Raw genomic sequence first — 21,159 nt, 5'->3', positions numbered from 1 at the left:
ATGGGGAAACAGGGGAAACAGTGTCAGACTTTATTTTTGGGGGCTCCAAAATCACTGCAGATCACCATCATACACTGCAGCCATGAAATTAAAAGACGCTTACTCCTTGGAAGGAAAGTTATGACCAACCTAGATAGCATATTCAAAAGCAGAGACATTACTTTGCCAACAAAGGTCCATCTAGTCAAGGCTATGGTTTTTCCAGTGGTCATGTATGGATGTGAGAGTTGGACTGTGAAGAAAGCTGAGCACCAAAGAATTGATGCTTTTGAACTGTGGTGCTGGAGAAGACTCTTGAGAGTCCCTTGGACTGCAAGGAGATCCAACCAGTCCATTCTGAAGGAGATCAGCCCTGGGATTTCTTTGGAAGGACTGATGCTGAAGCTGAAACTCCAGTACTTTGGCCACCTCATGTGTAGAGTTGATCACTGGAAAAGACTCTGATGCTGGGGGTGATTGGGGGCAGGAGGCGAAGGGGATGATAGAGGATGAGATGGCTGGATGGCATCACTGACTCGATGGACGTGAGTCTGAGTGAATTCTGGGAGTTGGTGATGGACAGGGAGGCCTGGCATGCTGCGATTCATGGGGTTGCAAAGAGTCGGACACGACTGAGCGACTGAACTGAACTGAACTGAATATAGCAATAATACTCCCCAAACTGACCTACAGATTCAACATAATTCCTATCAAAATCCCAGCTGGCTATTTTTTTTTTTTTTTTTTTTTGCAGAAATTTACAATATGACTCTACAATTATTATGCAAACAAAAGGGGCAATCTTGAAAAAGAACAAAGTTGGAAGATGAACACTATTTAAATTCAAAACTTACTAAAAAGTGACAGGAATCAAGACAGTGTGGTAACCACATAAGGATAGACATATATCAATGGAATAAAACTGAAAGTGCATAAATAAGCCCTAACACTATAGTTCGGAGAAGGCGATGGCACCCCACTCCAGTACTCTTGCCTGGAAAATCCCATGGACGGAGAAGCCTGGTAGGCTGCAGTCCATGGGGTCGCGAAGAGTCGGACATGACTGAGCGACTTCACTTTAACTTTTCACTTTTCACTTTCATGCATTGGAGAAGGAAATGGCAACCCACTCCAGTGTTCTTGCTTGGAGAATCCCAGGGACAGGAAGCCTGGTGGGCTGCCGTCTCTGGAGTCGCACAGAGTCAGATACTACTGAAGCGACTTAGCAGCAGCAGCAGCAGCAACAATATAGTTAACCAATTTCTGACAAGAGTGCCAAGACAATTCAATTTTCAACAAATGGTACTAGGACAATTGCACACCCACAGGCAAAAGAATGGAACTGGACTCCTTTCTTATACCACACAAAAATTAATTCCAAATTAACTCCATAGACTTAAGTGTAAGAGTTAAAACAATAAAGCTCTTTTAAAAAATCTTAACAAGTTAGGCAAAACCTTAGATACAATACCAAAAGCATACCTAACAATAGAAAAATTAAATATATTTGCCTTTATCAAAATTAAACATTTTCTGTTTGAAAGGATACAATTAAAATGAGAAGACAACTCATAGGAGAAAATATATGCATATCCCACATCTGATAAGGGACTAATATATAAAATATACAAAGGACTTTTACAATTCAATCATAAAGACAAAATCCAACTAAAAACGGTCTGAGGATCTGAATAGACATTTTTCCAAAGATATACAAATGGTCAATAAGCATATAAGAAAATATTCAATGTCATTAGTCATCAGAGAAATGCAAATCAAAACCACTTACCATGGAGACTCCAAAATTCCTCTTAAAGGGTAAAGATACGGAGAACAGGAAGGAAACATACAAACACCAGAAACAAATTCATTTATGCAGGAAAGTAATATGTGATTGAGTTGGTATTGTAAATTAGCAAAGAGATGTACTACTCAATGAATGGTCTAGTAATAATTAGCTATCTACTGGAAGAAAAATCAAACTGGATCCACATGTGATACATACAAAAAAAATTCTAGAGAAAGTAAAAACCTAAGCATAAAAAGTCTATAAATGTGACAAAAGAAAAATATGTGTTATAATATTTTTATGATATATCACTATTAAGCAAGAGAACATAATTAATATTATTTAGAAATATTATTAAGACCTAAATCCTGATAAGCAAAAAGAGGAAGAGTTGATACATTAAATTAAAATTTAAAAAATTTATAAAGCACCATAAATAAAACTAAATGACAAACAACAGAATAGGATAAAATGTTTGCAATGTTTATAACAGACCAAAGATTATTTTCCAGAAGATCTAAGGAACTCCCACAAAGCAGTAAGAGAGCTGTACATAAAGAATCACACTCAGGAGGTACACTATAATTCTGTTTTAATATCAAAAAATTGACAACCTCAGCCCTCATCAACTGAGGTAGAGCTAAGTTAGAATAAATTCCCATTATCTAATAGTTAAAAGAATGAGGTTTATAGATCTTTTGACATTAAAAGTTCTAGTGCTACCATAAAAACAATCAAGCTTCACAGTACACACACACCTTGATCCCATTCATATTTTAAAATAGATTTATGGCTGTGTTCAAAAAGGATACACACCTGGCTACTAATTTTCTCTCTAGAGAGGAGGTTGGAATGGGAGGAACTACTGGAGGATATTTTTATTCAATATACCTCTACACTGTTTGAATATTTTACAATGATAATATTACCTAGTCAACTAAATTTAATAACCTGTAACTGGAAATACATGTGAAAACATAGTAATTAAGAGTCACCTAGAAGTCTAGTATCCAGAACACCAATCATACATTACTGGTGTATTTTCTTCCAGCTTTATGATTGTAGATTTCTTAAAAATATCACCTTGTATCTAAAATTTATAGCCTTTAATGAGGATTTCCCCTTTGGAAAAAAAATCCTCCTCATCTACTGACCATCTCATTCTATTGACCATACAATGTATACATTGTTTTCGCCTAAGTTATTAAGAAAAGTATTTCATTTGTTGTTCAGTGCTTCATGATGTGAGAATTGTCCTTAAATGGCAGACTTTCTACCAATGATCTTTATTAACATTTATGGACTATAGTCACTGACCTAACTGTGGTCACAGGAACTGAACTATTTTTTTCTTATCCTAAATATGGGAACTTCAAAATAAACCAATTCTGCCTCTTTGGACTCAATCAGATAAATGAGTACAGCACTTAGTACTGTACTCAATAAACACGGTGCTCTCTCACATTACAAAGGAGATAGTTGTTCTAGGTAGAACTTTTCTCCACAGAAGACTGTAAATATCTTGCAACCCTGTAGTCACTATGATCTAAGCTAGAGTTTATATTTAGAGTCATCTGAAGATTGTACTATTACTAATTCCATGCAGCTGAATGAGTCTGTAAATTAATGGAGTGGATAAGCAGATATACTATTAAAAAAAAAAAAAAAAACTTGTTGAGAATTTCTTAGAGCTTTAAACTGTGAATGTTCTTTCTTCATCTTTCCTTATAAGTGGAAGGAATGTATTTGATATCAGAAATATTGATAGGAAAGCTAAAAGCAAAGTCTCTGGTTTTCAAGATCATATTTCGTGTATTAATGATTAAACACCTTTGAGGAATAACAGGGAAAATATAAAGCTTTATGAAAAGTTCTTGTGCCTAGTGATATAGCATCTACCAAGGAGATTAGTTTATTTCTAATCTATTCCTAGAAAACAAATGTAGCTGAAGTTACATTTTTCTGTCACTGACATATTCCACTTGTTACTTTCCACCCATTAGCAATGATTTACAAAAAAATTACATACTATATCAAACTCATTCCCTCTTTTTCTAATCAATTTTTTAAATTGATTTTTAAATGTTGTTTTTAATAAAAGTAATACTAATTCCCAGAATTTTAAATAAAGTTGTTTGAAACATTAAAAATTATGGTTTCATAAAAAGGCACAGCTTCCTTCTCAAAAATTGGGATTAAAAAAAGGCTAAAATGCCCAATACCAAGACGGAATTTCTCCAATATAAACTGGTTGACTTCTTAGTCCGAAATATGCTTCTACATCGCAGTAATTTTAGGCAGTTATAAAGGAAAAGGGGATACGTGATGAAACTAACAGCAAAAGTTCACCAACTTACTGAAAGCAATTTGGCCCAAATACAGTGGCAAGATTGTGAACATTCATGCGGTTCTGCACATGGTGCTTGGCTACTTTCGTCAAGAACTGGCAAAGGTACTTGAGGAGGCAGTAGTGGGTATCTGGCAGCTCTTCTATTAAGGCTCTTAAGTTACTCTCTTGAGCATCATTTCTGTCATCTGGGAAAAAAAAAAAGAAGAAAAATTGTTCTCAGGTATATTTTACAGTAGTAAAAAAGATACACAAGTACAATATATCCCAACATTTAATTCAGAAATCATTTCCAGGGACTGAGATGTGACATTATAAAGAGGCATTTTTGCTTTTTCTTTGATCCTCAAGCATTTAATTTTCAAGAATAACTGACTTATTCAAGACATCCTGAAAACCACAAGCTTTTTATTCAGTGAATAAAATAGGGTGGTATTTCAATTCTGTGTTTTCTTGCCATAAATTAAGATAACGGCTGGACTTTTATCCATAGCACATCTTCCATTTCATTTTTGCCTTCAAGTCTGTTAAAAACAAGAATCTCTTGGTTGAAAAAACTTGATGTTAAGAGACCTACGTGGATCACCATGAGTGACACCAAACTCAATAATCAGGGGTCTGTGCATAGAGAAAATGGACAGAATCTTTAAATTTTTAAGGAGATTTTTAATCACCCACATGTCACAGAGTTTAGAATTTGATATATGCTTCATACAAAAGTCTAATAACTTTGTGTGTGCCTAGTTGCTCAGCTGGATTGAGCTTATCTGACTCTTTTCGACCCTTTGGACTGTAGCCTGCCAGGATCCAAGGATTTCCTAGGCAAGAATACTGGAGTGGGTTGCCATTGCCTCCTCCAGGAGATCTTCCCGACCCAGTGATTAAACCCTAGTCTTCTGTGTCTCCTGCATTGCAGGCAGATTCTTTACCCACTGAGCCACTGGGGAAGCCCCAGTAACCTTGTATGAAGCCAAAAACATCCAGCAATGTACCAAAATTCACAGGCAGACATGTGAAAAGTTTCCCTCAATTCTCAGAGATTTGTTTTGTCGATATTTAAATAGTAAAGTTGCCATCTTAAGTAATTCTGTATACTACTTTCTATCATAGGGACAAACAAATCCTTTACAGAAGATACTTTCAGGGAATAATGACAACCTATCAGAGATCAAATTGTCAACATCTGTTGGATCATAGAAAAAGCAAGAGAGTTCCAGAAAAACATCTATTTCTGCTTTATTGACTATGCCAAAGCCTTTGACTATGTGGATCACAATAAACTGTGGAAAATTCTTCAAGAGATAGGAATATCAGACCACCTGACCTGCCTCTTGAGAAACGTGTATGCAGGACAGGAAGCAACAGTTAGAACTGGACATGGAACAACAGACTGGTTCCAAATAGGAAAAGGAGTGCGTCAAGGCTGTATATTGTCACCTTGCTTATTTAACTTATATGCAGAGTACAACATGAGAAACGCTGGGCTGGAAGAAGCACAAGCTGGAATCAAGATTGCTGGGAGAAATATCAATCACCTCAGATATACAGATGACACCACCCTTATGGCAGAAAGTGAAAAGAACTAAAGAGCCTCTTGATGAAAGTGAAAGTGGAGAGTGAAAAAGTTGGCTTAAAGCTCAACATTTAAAAAATTAAGATCATGGCATCTGGTCCCATCACTTCATGGGAAATAGATGGGGAAACAGTGGAAACAGTGTCAGACTTTATTTTTGGGGGCTCCAAAATCACTGCAGATGGTGACTGCGGCCATGAAATTAAAGGATGCTTACTCCTTGGAAGGAAAATTATGACCAACGTAGACAGCATATTAAAAAGCAGAGACATTACTTTGCCAACAAAGGTCTGTCTAGTCAAGGCTATGGTTTTTCCAGTGGTCATGTATGGATGTGAGAATTGGACTGTGAAGAAAGCTGAGCAGCGAAGAATTGATGCTTTTGAACTGTGGTGCTGGAGAAGACTTTTGAGAGTCCCTTGGACTGCAAGGAGATCCAACCAGTCCATCCTAAAGGAGACCAGTCCTGGGTGTTCATTGGAAGGACTGATGTTGAAGCTGAAACTTCAATACTTTGGCCACCTGATGTGAAGAGCCGACTCTGATGCTGGCAAAGATTGAGGGCAGGAAGAGAAGGAGACAACAGAGGATGAGATGGTTGGATGGCATCACTGACTCAATGGACATGGGTTTGGGTGGACTCTGGGAATTGGTGATGGACAGGGAGACCTAGCATACTACAGTTCATGGGGTTGCAAAGAGTCGGACACGACTGAGCAACTGAACTGAACTGAACATTTAACACACATTGGATTCTTTAATTTAGATAGGCCAGCTGCTCCAGCCATTCAATAGTGTAAGAAACAGAAAAGTGAGGCAAGTAAGATGCAAAGGAAGAAGAGTGCCGGCATTACAGATACATAAGTAATGTCCAATAGCAAGAAATGAAAACACAGAAAGTCATAGACTGCCACTGACAGTGGCTGTAGACCACAGGATAAGAATGCAGGCTAGGAAGCAGGTTTAGCTACCTACTACTTTTGTGACCTCAGACTCTTCACTGCACTGTTTCCTTATTTTTAAGGGTAATATCAACTGGAGAAGGCAATGGCACTCAACTCCAGTACTCTTGCCTGGAAAATCCCGTGGATGGAGGAGCCTGGTAGGCTGCAGTCCATAGGGTCGCTAAGAGTCGGACATGACTGAGCGACTTCCCTTTCACTTTTCACTTTCATGCATTGGAGAAGGAAATGGCAACCCACTCCAGTGTTCTTGCCTGGAGAATCCCAGGGATGGGGTAGCCCGGTGGGCTGCCATCTATGGGGTCACGCAGAGTCAGACACGACTGAAGCGACTTAGCAAAAAATGCAAATCAACTATGAAACAGGGTTGTGATGAGGATTAAATGAGTTGACACTTGCAGAGTATTTAAAACAAAGTAGGTGACACATACTAAGTGCTATGTTAAGTGTTTGTTAAATAAGCAAAGTAATGTTTTGCTTTACCTTCATTACCTTGGTTTTATGAATGCAGTGAGGTTTCAGTGAAATGTCTTTTAATACGAACCCATTTCACCTTTATGAATGTTAGAATAAGTGATGCTGTCAAAAATAGCAATGCTGAAAATGTATAGATGTCCCCTCTTTGGTAGAATCATATTGGAGAACATTCTATTTATGACTGGAATAACTCCATTTCTTATTGATCACAAACAATGTGATCCAGTAAACTATAATTTCAGGGCAAATAGATCTCTTGATACTAGAAATTATTCATAGTAATTTTTTTGGCTGTGCTGGCTGTTCTTATCTCCAGTTGCAGTGAGCAGGGACTACTCTGTAGTTGGGGTGTGCAGGCTTCTCATTGCAGTGGCTTCTCTTGTTGCAGAGAACAGGCTCTAGGGCATGAGGGCTTCAATAGCTGTTTCACGTGGGCTCATCAGTTGTGGCTCCCGGGCTCCAGAGCATAGGCCCAAAAGCTCTGGCACATGGGGCTTAGTTGCTCAATGACATGTGGGATCTTCCCGGACCAGGCATTGAACCTGTGTCTCCTGCAATGGCAGGCAGATTCTTTATACTGAGCCACTGGGAAAACCGGTTTTTTAAAAAAAATCATATCCAAATATTTTGATAATCCATAAAGATGTGGTATGTTGCATATTATCACATCATTTTCCACTGTACTATGATCTTGCCTAGTAGAAATACATAAGAAATGGAAATAATTGTTGGGAGTGATTAAAAATGAATTGATAACTATCCATTTCTCATACCTTTATATTAAAAAGACAAATGTGAACTAAGAGGGGCTCCCCTGGTGGTTTAGGGTAAAGAATCTATCTGCTAATGCAGGAGACACAGGTTTGATCCCTGATCTGGAAAGATTCCACATGCTACTGAGCACCTACGCCCATGCACCACAACTACTGAGCCTGGGCTCTAGAGCTCGAGAGCCACAACTGCTGAAGCCCACATGCCCTAATGCCTGTGATCCACAAAGAGGCCACCGCATTAAGAAGCCTGTGCACTACAACTAGGGAGCAGACCCTGCTAGCTGCAGCTAAAGAAAAGCCCGCATAGCAAGGAAGATGCAGCACAGTCAAAATAAATACATAAAATAGAACAAAAAAGAAACTAACAGAAAATGTACTCCTATTTGCCTTTTTTTCCTTATGGTGACTAAGGCAAAGTGAGTCTGGATGTTTTCGTGGGTGTGTGCTCTCTTTCTAAAATGTGGATTAATTCCCAGCATTTCAGGGTATAAGCAACAGCTTTCCAACAGTGTTGACAATGGACATCTGGCCGCCCTTCTGGCTCTGAAATGAAACTTCAAACCCTATGGCAGGCAATGTGTGAAGACACTAGATCAAAAAAAAAAAAAAAAAAAATTAAAATAGTTAGGATTTTATGACATCTTTGAAAAGCTGCAGTACTTTGATGATTTACTTCCACTATTTTGAAATATAATGAGTAATTTCCCAGGAAATAAAACTGACCAAAAAATGGGAAGGGAGACATCTATTCAGAGAATCTCCAACTTAGCAAAATACCATGAAATCCTTCATGGCATGAATGAAAAAATCACTAAATATGGTCTCCAAAGCAAAAATAAGTATGATGGGGAAAACATATGTATCTCCTCCTACCCACAAGCATTCCCGCTTCCTCTGATGGAGGACAGATTCACTGGTTCACCCTACTTCAGCGGCTCTGACAGCAGTGCACCACACTTGGACCTTAATATTCATTATTTACCTCCTGAGTCTTTGTTCAAACATATCGGCAGTGAAGTAAAGACTTTATTAGCATAACATTTCTTTTCATACCAAATAATTACATGAGACGTGAGTTAAGATCCCTGAGTTGGGAAGATCCCCTGGAGGAGGGCATGGTAACCCACTCTAACATTCTTGCCTAGAGAATGCCATGGACAGAGGAGCCTGGCAGGTTATAGTCAGACACGACTCAAGCAACTTAGCACCCACAATAATACTGAGGATCTGCAATTTATACTGCTTTTCCAGAAATCTGGGGTAAATATCACCTTTACTGCCCACCTGCAGCTATCCCACAGATAAGTCTTCCTCCATATAAGATTAATAACTGCTCCACACATTTATAATGTCCAGCCTAGCACTGAGTAGGCAAGTATGGGTGCAAATGTGCCTAAGAAGATGCTTTTTGATGTTTTCTAGAAACAAAGTTCATAATAACTATTATTGTTTGCATTACTTTTTGATTCACTGATACCTAAATATAATAAAGAGTACCGTATTCATTCACATCCTTACATTTATACTGGTTGTGACAATGTCTCAAGGTCTCACATCATAAATAAGAATGAGCAGTGCTTCTATCTTGGGCACACTTATTCCTAATGTATACTTATCCACACTATGTGTGGTGTTGATCACATGCTTTCTGTGTGTCTGACTGTCTCTAACACCAGGGATACAGCACTAAACAAAATAAACATCATGCTTTTATTAAGCATATTCTATTTGGGGAAAGAGGGACACGACTGAGCAACTATGCACTGCACAATGCAGATATATTAAAATATTTTAACTGTTTCAGAAAAGTGTGGTTACTTCTAGAACTAAATTGGAATAAAAATTAGGATGTGTATAATTTATGAACCCAAAGAGCTTAAAAAAACTTTGTACATGGAATAATGGTTAATAATTGAAACAGTCATCATTTTCCTTAGTATCAATCTTTTCCTAGGAGAAGAACTAACTTTTTCTATTAGTGAAAAGTGCCATTTCAAATTATTCATGTTTCTTACAAGATTTTCATTATTGGCTGAATGTGACCCGTTTTTTTGTGTGTGTTTTTTTTTTAAGCTAAACCATGAACAAAAAACTAGCACCCAGTATGTGTGGTATACAGGTAAATGACTCAGCAGTTGAAGAAAACTGTACCACCAGAACTTCTGTTCCAACTCAGCAGTTGAAGAAAACTGTACCACCAGAACTTCTGTTCCAGATTAGGTAGCAAACACTGAAGCATGTGACAAGTATTTGCTCTCATTAAAAAGAGATTACAATCATAATCAGCAATAATGGACCTAATCACGGGATGGCACCCTACTCTTATCTGGACATTCCTCTTAGTGCTTGTCATGTGCTTTGACTTTTTGATGACCAGGAAGTTATACTGTACATACAATCTTAGCCTCAAGAAAAAAAAAAAAAACACAATTGACAAAATGCTAATCTCTACTACAATATATCTCAGGGCCATGGGAAGGTCAGCTATTAAAAGAACCAAAATATTTAGCTTCATGGCGCCAGATTATTGAAGTAGCTTTTTATTTCCTCATTAATGCTCACACAAGGATTTATGAAAATTTGCTAATCTATTAGAACAGTGAGTTGATGCTGACTCTGAAGCTAGAGAAAGGCCACTAGCTCAGGAATGTGGACCGCCTCCAGAAAGAGAAGCCAGCAAAAATCAGGGACTGCGGCCTCACAGCCACTTAGAACTGAAAGCTCCCCAAAACTCAATGAGCTTGGAAGCAAGAACTCAGGCCGACACCTTGGTTTTGACCTTGTGAGACCTGAAGAAGAGAAACCAGCTGAGCCTACACAGTTCTCATAGAACAATGAGATAGCAAGTATGTGATGTTTTAAGCCACTATATTTCTGGTAATGTATCACAGCAGCAGTAGCAATCTCACACATTCCCAGCTAGAGATGACTAGACTGAAACAGAGACATTCATTAACTTTTCTATGTTCATACAACTACCAAGCAGCCAAGCTGCAACTCAAATCCTGGCAGTCTGACCTCAGAGCATAGGCTCTGATCAGCGCATGCCTACAAAGCTCACTTATGAGTATCACTATCACACAGAACCTAGCACACTGTCTCAAATATGTCAATATTTAAATGTTTCTTGAATCAACAAATAAATAAGCAGAACTGGTGAGGAGTAGTAGGAAACTACTACTGGGAGTAGGAATCTCCATTCATTTACAATCAAATATAACATCTTAGGTCCCGGGGTATATGTGGGGAACAGCATTTTAATAAAAGACTCTTAAGAATTTCTGGGCACAAAATGCTTCATAAAACAACTAAGAATAAACAAAACACAAATTCTGTTTCTTTCTAAACATGCAGAAGAATGGGGAAAATCATCATAAAATGCCAGCTATCCTGGATTAGACTTGGTTTTACCTCTGCATTTTATTTCTTGTGAGTGGAACCATGTCTTTTTAGAGTGATGAGAAGTTTATATACATAATTCTATCTTATGATTAATGGAATTGGTATTTTTCCATGTGAAAGGAGAAGTTATATTTTTACAGCTCTCTTGCAACCCTTGCCCATGACAAAGTTCTCAAATCCTCACACAAATTTCTCAAAGGGCGGAATGATAAAGTAACTAATAAAAATTAATAAATGACAACCTGTTCTTAGACGTTATTAATAAAACTACAAATCTTATCTTTCTGATTAGCTCCTGCAAGATGTAGAGTTATGTTTATTGCCAAATTAGCCTGTATCTAGATTGACACTGCCACTCCCAGAATGGACCTGCATGTGAAAGCAAAGGCAAAGGGTGCAGGAAAAACAAGAACTAGATGATGCTTTACATTTCAGTCCTATAGCCAAAAACTAATGCTCAGTGACACCAAGTAGTACATCAGCAAATCTATGCTGCAGACATTCACTGAATGCCTGTCAGTGGAGATGAAGACATCAATTAAAAACATAGCAAGCATTTAAATAATCTATCCATATAGCAAAACTGGGAGCTCACATCTAGGCTAAATGTGAGACACAAGGGTGTAACAGCTGAAGATTTTGTTTATAATGTAGGAACGTCTATACACCAGAGAATGGGAAAAGCTATCATTCTAATATAGGAGGGGCAGCCTCCCACAATGACACTAATCTTCAAAACTACTGGCAATATTGCTGCCAATAAAACTTGGCTTTCTCCATAAAGCTAGTGCTATCGTAAGTGGGCAAAGTACAGTAAGTATGTAGTTTCAGTGCAAATCGTGTTACTACTATTCTATCTAATCCCCACTACTGAGCCAGCTGACACTATTGCTCAGCTGTAAGTGGACTGGACTTATTTGATGTCCTGTGACTTAAACCATTACCCAGAGTTATTTAAGGTTGTTTTGGATGTCCCCTTCTTCCCCTAAAGTCTTCAAATTGTTTATAGACTCAGTGTAAAAGCTGACTATGCTCACGGGCTCAGCAAAGCAAGGGTTCAGGACCTATGCTCATGGGCTCAGCAAAGCAAGGGTTCAGGACAGAGCTTAACACGGTTCAGGTAGAGCTGCAGGTGGCTAGCAAGCTGGTCACTTGGCATTGCTTCAAACCAATACAATTTAAACAATAAACAAATTTTCAGTATTTTATGAATTGATTCTATTGATACAGGTTGTTTTACTTTTTTTTTTTAGTAAGTCCTTTGTTGGCTATTCTCTCTTTCCCTCTTCCAGCTCAATCTAAATAAGACTTCTTCATGAAAGCATTCATGAAGAGTGCAGAATTTACTGAAGATTTCACTCAGTTTGTGATAATTTATTCCAACCCCCCCCCCCCACAACAGGCATTATTTTCATGGCCCTGGAGCTTCTGGATCTCTCTTTTTCCCCTTCAAGCCTATAATTTTCATGTTATTATAAAACTCCAATGCCTGTACTATGAGAATAATGAAAATGAAAAACACAGACAATAACAGGTATTGTTGATGGTGTAAAGAAATTGAAACTTCCATTAATTGCTGATGAGAATGCAAAATAGTACAGCTACTTTGGAAAATTGTTTCTTAAAATGTTAAAGTCACCATTTGGCTCAGTAGTTTCACTCCTAGATAGATACTCAAGAGAAATGAACACATATGTCCATATAAGAACTTGTACATAAATGTTCATAGCAGCATTATTCCTATAAGCCAACAGGTGAAAACAACCCAAATGCCCATCAATTAATGAATGAATAAATACAGTGTAGTATAGTCGTTCAATGGAGAAGGCAACGGCACCCCACTCTAGTACTCTTGCCTGGAAAATCCCATGGACAGAGGAGCCTGGTGGGCTGCAGTCCATGGGGTCGCTAAGAGTCGGACAAGACTCAGCGACTTCACTTTCACTTTTCACTTTCATGCACTGGAGAAGGAAATGGCAGCCCGTTCCATTGTTCTGGCCTGGAGAATCCCAGGGACAGGGGAGCCTGGTGGGCTGCCATCTATGGGGTCACACAGAGTTGGACACAACTGAAGTGACTTAGCAGCAGCAGCAGCAGCATAGTCGTTCAATAGAATACTGCTGCTGCTGCTGCTAAGTCGCTTCAGTCATGTCCGACTCTATGCAACCCCATTGATGGCAGCCCACGAGGCTCCCCTGTCCCTGGGATTCTCCAGGCAAGAACACTGGAGTGGGCTGCCATTTCCTTCTCCAATGCATGAAAGTGAAAAGTGAAAGTGAAGTCGCTGAGTCTTGTCCGACTTAGCGACCCCATGGACTGTGGCCCACCAGGCTCCTCCATCCATGGGATTCTCCAGGCAAGAGTGCTAGAGTTGGGTGCCATTGCCATAAAGGAACAACACACTGATTTATGTTCCAAGATGGATGAATTTTGAAACTTATGCTAAGTGAAAGAGGACAGTCACAAAAGACAATATATTGTGTGATTCCATTTATAAGAAATGGCCATAACAGACAAACCTGTATAGATGGAAAGTAGATTAGTGTTTGCCTACGACTAGTAGGAGAGGAGGGGGGAAGTTGGGAAGGAATGGGGAGTATATGCTAATAGGCTTGGAGTTTCTTTTGGAATGATAAAAATATTTTAAAACCAGATAGTAGTGATGACTGCCCTCTCTGAATACATTAAATACCACTTTAAATTGTACACGTTAAAAAGGTCAGTTTTATGGTATGTACACTGTATCTCAAGAAAAAATAAGGCAATTCTGTTGACTTTAAAATCCAGTGTAGGAAAAAGTCAGAAGAAGAGAACTTTCCATTAAAGATGAGTTTATCTACTTTTCCTCTTCATATCTCACTAAGATGACAGGAATTTTTTAAGGTGTAAGCCAACAAGGATAAAGAGAACACAGCTGAAAAGACAAGAGTAAACCAAGGATTTCAGCAAATTTACATACACGCACATTCACAACACATACATACCTCAAGACCAGTTGTTCTAATGCAGAATAATTTTGCTCAGTCTTGACCTTTCCAAATTTGCATAATCCCACGCATTACTTAACATTATCTCACAGTGTCAAAGGCCATTAAGAGGAAAATATTTATATGTACTCAGTAAACCAAAGATCATCTAGCTATTAGGATCTACAACCTTAGAGATCATAGGGAATTATAAATAAGAAAGGCTTTTTTTCCTGTCATGTGGATCTGGATGGAAGCAGGACTAACTGGAATATCATAAAAATGTATAAAGTCATGTGTGGAAACCTGCGTTTCCTGGCACCACGTTTTCGATTTATTCCAGTAGAGGTTTCACACATCTGAGTGACTGGCAGCTTGGGCAGATGGCAATGCTTTAATTCTGCTCTGTATTTAGGTCTTTACCCAGGACAAAATGCATAATTTATATATTTAGCACTGCTTATAGAAAACCTAAAAGGCACACTCTGAAAATGCAAAGGGCTTAGACTTGGAGTTTAATATAATGATTGTTTTTCATAGAAACAAATGTGTGAGTTTAAGAATTTTGAAAGGAAAGGAACTTCTCAGTAAGAAGGAATGAACCTAGGGAAGGAAATATTTCATTTTTCCTATGGTGCTCTTACTACCCAAGAGGTAATGACTTAATAACTAGTACATTATAATTTGCAAGGCAAAACCATTCAGCTCACATCAAACAATGCCAGTGACACTATGATATAGAATAGACAAAAGACAGCCTTAACTCAAACTTACCTAGTGAATTCCTCACGTAAGGAAAAAAAAATAGTGCAAGGCTCAAGCCCCAAGTCAGCAAATGAAATAAGCTTTCTTTACAATCAGGCATTATGCTGATTAAGATAGTGTTACTAGGGTGGTTTTCTTACGAAAAACAGATGCAATCTAAATTATCAAAGCTCATAAGCTAAAATTCAGAGGCACTTAACTCTCACACATTGTTTACACAGCTGCTATTATAAAATTCTCCCCATTTAAAATCAAGCATGGGATGGGTGAAAGGTAAAGGAGAATGTCCATTTAAAGAGACAAACTGATCACATATTCTTCCCAAAACCCTATTTAAATGACAGTAAAATGATGCTTAAAAAGTGTAAGCACCCATGGGCAAAAAAAGAACAGCAGAGAAGACAGAAGGAGAGGAGATTTCAAAGCCATTTGGAAGTGAATGGAAGTGACTGAAAACAGACAGACTGCATGCAAGCCTGTCAAGCTTCAGGCAGCCTCCACCACCCCAGTACCCAGGCAAGCGAGCCAGCAGGCAAGAGTGCTGAGGCTTAGGCTCTGCATGGCATCAGTGAATTCTTGGACATCTGAAACAGCTAAGGTCTACAGTGAGGAAACAGCAGAAAACGGGAAGATGAGTGAAAATGTGCCAATAAATAACAGGCCCATTAGCATACTTCCCATCTCCCTCCCACTCCTGCTCAAGGAACTCAATAGCTGAAGAGAAAAATATGCCCACATACTGACATTTGTGGTTCCCCAATGAAACAGCTAGAGTTTCCTCTATCCCCACCATCTAATCCTCCTGAAGTGAAGCACGCCAGTAGGCAAGCTCACTGGTCCACGTACAAAATGCTACTCCTAAATCTCGACAGCCAAAGATCCTCATATGTTTGAGTAAAGAGAGAAAAAGAAATCCCGCAAACAGAAATATAGGGGGGAAGAAAACCAAACCAAAGCCACATAAACAAACATCCCCAAAAGCCTTATTTGTATCTCAGAAAGAAGAACACAGTGCAATAAAACAAAGTACTTCGAAAAAAAATAGAGCATGAATATGTTCAATATTAAAGTCAAAGGCTAAAATTTTAAAATAAGGTCAGAAAATAAAATTTATTAAATTTCACAGAAAACAGAATTTAAAGACGATAATCAAACCTCTACAGGAACAATAAAAGATAATACAGGTACATTTCCAAGACCAAAAGACAATATTTTCCAGGCTGAAGGGATCTGCTGAGTGTCCAACACAATAGAGAGAAAAGACTGCCAGGAAGGGCAGGTCTGGGAAGACTGGGGAAGGAGGCTCAGGGTGACACCTACTACTGGGGTTTAGATGAGAGAAGAAAAAGGGGCCAAGAGCAATCTCCCCAGAAATAAACAATTGACAAATTATTTGACATTCTGAAAAAAACAGGCAATGGTGGATGCATTGGAGCAATCTAAAAAATGCAGATTATTTTCATTCACACAATTCCCTATAAATCTGAGATATTAACATCAGGCAATACACTTCACACAAGTACACACCCTTACATAGTGCTATAAAGGCACACCTTAATTAAATACGTACAAAAATTATCAGCTAAAATTGTGGTAGAATGATACTGGAGTAAGTAACAATGTAACAAAGCTAATCCTGCACATTTCTTTAGCAGAAACAATGAGATAATATCCGGAAGTAAGTAATCAAGATAAAACATTATATTATCAAATGGAAAGAAATATCAAAAGAACAGCTAGACAAATGAAAACTGATTTCCTCTGGGAAAGAAAATTAAGGGCAGCCAAAGCATGTTTAGGGTTTTACTATGTAAATCTTTCCACTTTATTTAATTTTTTAATAAAACCATATGCATATATTAGTCTGACAAAAAGATTTCTTTAAATAAAGGAAAATGTTAAAAGCAATAAGATGATGAATTTTATCAAGTAATAAAATTACTTAAGAATGTGTCACTTCAGTATTTGATTAAAAATGTTACTGACAAACCACCAAACCGATTGTATTAACCATTCATCCCCGCCTCTTCCCTAACACATGCTATGTTCACTGTTGCAATCATGTACCTCTGTTTTCCAAACACCTTTGTTTTTGTAATCCTTTTTTCCTAAAGCACTCACCATTTGTGGTAATTCTACCAGCCCTCCAAAAGTCCCAGTTCAAGGATCACTTCCTTCTTTCATAAACCCTTCTTATCATCTGATTTAGTAAGGATTCCTCCCCTCAAACTCACTCTGTTTTGTATATCCTGGCTTTCTGTGTACCTGTTCTATTCCCCTAATAAACCTGTAAGCTCACTGTTCACAGGACAGTATCCTACTTTTCTATGTGAGCAATAAAATACCAAACAATGCCTTTGCGTGTGTGAATGCTCAGTCGCTGTCATGCCTGACTCTTTGAGACCCCATGGACTGTAGCCTGCCAGGCTCCTCTTGTTCATGGGATATTCCAGGCAAGAATTCTGGAGTGGGTTGCCTTTTCCTCCTCCAGGGAATCTTCCTGATCCAGGGATCGAACCCATGTCTCCTGCAGCTCCTGCATTAACAGGTGGATTCTTTACCACTGAGCCAACTGGGAAGCAACAATGCCTTTATCTCAATTTATAATTAAAAAAATTTTAATCACTGATTTCATATAAAGGAGTCCGGTACTATTTGTAACATGCAATATTTGCAGGCTCACACTTTCATTAAAATTATATAAAACATTTCAAAAAATAAAAATTGATAATTGATAGCTATTCCAAAAATATTCCTGATGAATTTCTGGAAGATTTGGTCCATTTTGTGTGATTTACCAGGCGGAACAACAACCAAAAGTTCAAGCAGTTTCAATTAATCTGGGCAAGAATTTTGAAATCTTCATTTAACTCCAAACTGGAACTCACTTTCCCCCCTTTCCTTCTTCCTCCTTAATCATTAGGCAGGTAGGTGCATTCACTCTTCTGTAACTTTGGTAATTTTTTTATTTAGGAAACAGGGACATTAGAATAAAGGGACTAATTTTAAGGTTAAAAGTTAAAAACTTGAAGGAAATCACACTAAATGGTTCATCTTTATATAATCAAGAAACCAAGGGGTGGGAGCAAGAGCTGAGGATAAACTGATACATAAGCATGGGGATGGAAGGTTGCATTAAAACTATGGATGCCTGTGTCTCATCTCTAGAGATGATGATTTAGTTTGTCTAGGATGTAGTGATCTCTGGGATTTTTCAAAGCTTCCCAGACAATTCTTATGGGTTGCCACAATTGAGAAGCACAACTTAACATTTATTAAATATATGGTACCAACACTGTTCTAATTGCTTCAGTGGATAAATCAGTATCCACAACAAGCTCAGGAAGTGCACTCCATAGTAGTAAAACTATGTGTGGTGGTTTTTACAGTGTCCACAAAGTCCGACACTTCTTCCTTCAAAAGATGGTGCCCAATTCCTCTCCTCTTGAATATGCTCCTAATGAATATAATGTAGTACAAGTAATGCTATTTGATTTCTGGGGCTAGGTCACAGAAAGGATGGCTTCCATCGCTCCTGATGTGCTCACACTCTGGGGGAAGCCAGCTACATGTTATGAGAACACTCAAGTAGCCATCAGGAAATGCTCACAGAGAAAGGAACTGAGGCGTCTCACCAAGAGCCAGCACTACACTGTCAGCCATGTGAATAAACCACCCTGGAAGCAGATCTCCCAGCTCCAGTCAAGCCTTCAGATAACTGCAGCCCTTTGACAACTCTTGAGAGCAACTTCCTGACAGAAAATACATGTTTAATGTAGTTTTCAGACAACTGTTAGGTAGCAATAGATACCTAATATACTAAGACACAGAAAGGTTAAGTAATCGTCCATACTAATGCAGCTGGAAGCAGGCACACTAGTCAGAATGGACCCAGAGCCCATGCTCTAAACCTCAGGCTGTAATATCCTCCTCCAAAATGAATCTTATTTTCTCTGTATCTCATTAGAGTTGATGCTGGAATCAAAAGAGATTATATAAATAAAGTAACTTCTAGGTATTACGCAGTGAGTAGTCACTAACTAGCACCTATTATCACAAGAAGGAATAAATTCTTACAGAGAATCAATATTAAAATATAAACAATTTACAGAAAATTATACAAAAAAAAAACAATACCCAGTAGTATTTTTTAGACAGCTTATCATTTATTTTAAACTCATTCCTTATTCCTATCTCTGCTAGTCATTAAAGATTTCTAAGAAAAAATCATCAGTTCTGTAGTAATTAATGATTTCTATTCTAGACAGTATCTAATTAGCATCCTCTGTAGGCATTTTACTAATTAATTTTTAATAATACATACAGAAAATTGTGATAATTAAAAAAAAAAAAAAGCAATACTATGGACTGAATTATGTCTCTACAAAGTCACGGGTTAAATGTGACTTATGTGACCTAAACTCCAATATTTGGAAGCAGGACCCTTACAGGGGTAATTAAGGTTACACGAGGTCATAAAGGTGAGGCTCCAAGACCCTCTTCAGATTCAATGCAATCTTATCAAATTACTATGACATTTTTCACAGAACTAGAACAAAAAAGTCTTAAAATCTGTATGGCTAAACAAAAGGCCCCAAATAGCCACAGCAATCTTGAAAAAGAAAAATGGAGCTGGAGAAATCAGGCTCCCTGACCTCAGACTTTATAACAAAGCTACAGTCATTAAAACAGTATGGTATCAGCACAAAAACAGACACATACATCAATGTAACAGAACAGAGAGCCCAGAAATAAACTCACACACTTATCAACTAATCTGTGACAAAAGATGCAAGACTATGTAATGGGAAAGGACAGTTGTTTCAATAACTGGTGCTGGAAATCCATACAGTTATATCTAGAAGAATAAAATCAGATCATTTTCTCACACCATATAAAAAATAAACTCAAATTGATTAAAGACCTAAATCTAAGACCCAAACCATAAAACTCCTGGGAGAAAACATAGGCAAGACACAAACTGCAGCAGTATTGTTTTGGATCTATCTCCTAAAGCAAAGGAAACAAAAGCAAAAATAAACAAATGGGGTCTAATTAAATGTAAAAGCTTCAGCATAGCGAAGGAAACCATTGAAAAAAATGAAAAGACAACCTATTAAATGGGATAAAATATCTGTAAAAGATATGAGTAGTAAGGGGTTACATCCAGAATATATAAATAGCTCATACAATTCATTATCAATAAAAACCAAATCAATTAAAAAATGGGCAGAAAGACCTGAATAGACAGACATTTTTCCAAAGAAGACATACATTTGGCTAACAGGAATATGAAAAGATGTCCAACATCACTCATCATTAGAGAAGTGCAAATCAAAACCACAATATGCTACCACCTCGTACTTGTTAGAATGGCCATCATGAAAAAGACCACAAACAACAAATGCTGCTGAGGATGTGGAGAAAAGGGAAGCCTTGTACAATATTGATGAGAACTGGTGCAACCACTATGAAAACGAGTATAGAGTTTTCTCAAAAAACTAAAAATAGAATTACCATTATGATCCAGCAATTTCACTTCTAGATATACGTATATCCAAAAAAATGTAAACACTAATTTGAAAAGGTACATGTAGCCCAATGTTCACAGTGGCACTATTTACTATAGCCAAAATATGTAAGCCAACTAAGTGTCCTTTCATAGATATAGATATAGATAGATAGATAGATAGATAGATATCGGAGAAGGCAATGGCACCCCACTCCAGTACTCTTGCTTGGAAAATCCCATGGACGGAGGGGCATGGTGGGCTGTAGTCCATTGGGTTGCTAGGAGTCGGACACGACTGAGCGACTTCACTTTATTTTTTCACTTTCGTGCATTGGAGAAGGAATGGCAACCCACTCCAGTGTTCTTGCCTGGAGAATCCCAGGGACAGGGGAGCCTGGTGGGCTGCCGTCTGTGGGGTCGCACAGAGTCGGACACGACTAAAGTGACTTAGCATAGCATATATATATATGTGTGTGTGTGTGTGTGTATATACACACATATCTCAGCCATAAAATAAAATGAAATTTTGACATCTGCAACAACGTGGATGAACCTGGACAATATTATGCTTAGTGAAATAAGTCAGATAGAGAAAGACAAATATTGTCTTATCA

At 38.0% G+C, this 21,159-nt stretch overlaps 1 protein-coding gene across 9 annotated transcripts in view; it reads right to left on the bottom strand.

The window, feature by feature from the left end:
• FAM13A (family with sequence similarity 13 member A) overlaps positions 1-21,159 on the bottom strand; it is a 337,557-nt gene that overhangs the window by 267,587 nt on the left and 48,811 nt on the right. For all 9 annotated transcript variants that reach the window (XM_061419687.1, XM_061419691.1, XM_061419689.1 and 6 more), the window contains exon 4: positions 4,126-4,303. In XM_061419687.1, coding sequence (XP_061275671.1) covers positions 4,126-4,303 — 178 coding nt within the window. The remainder of the gene's footprint in view (positions 1-4,125; positions 4,304-21,159) is intronic.

This window comes from Bos javanicus, chromosome 6, assembly GCF_032452875.1.
Source record: "Bos javanicus breed banteng chromosome 6, ARS-OSU_banteng_1.0, whole genome shotgun sequence".
NCBI lineage: Eukaryota > Metazoa > Chordata > Mammalia > Artiodactyla > Bovidae > Bos > Bos javanicus.
The sequence above is the reverse complement of the archived record's forward strand: the minus strand, read 5'-3'. Positions and strand labels throughout refer to the sequence as shown.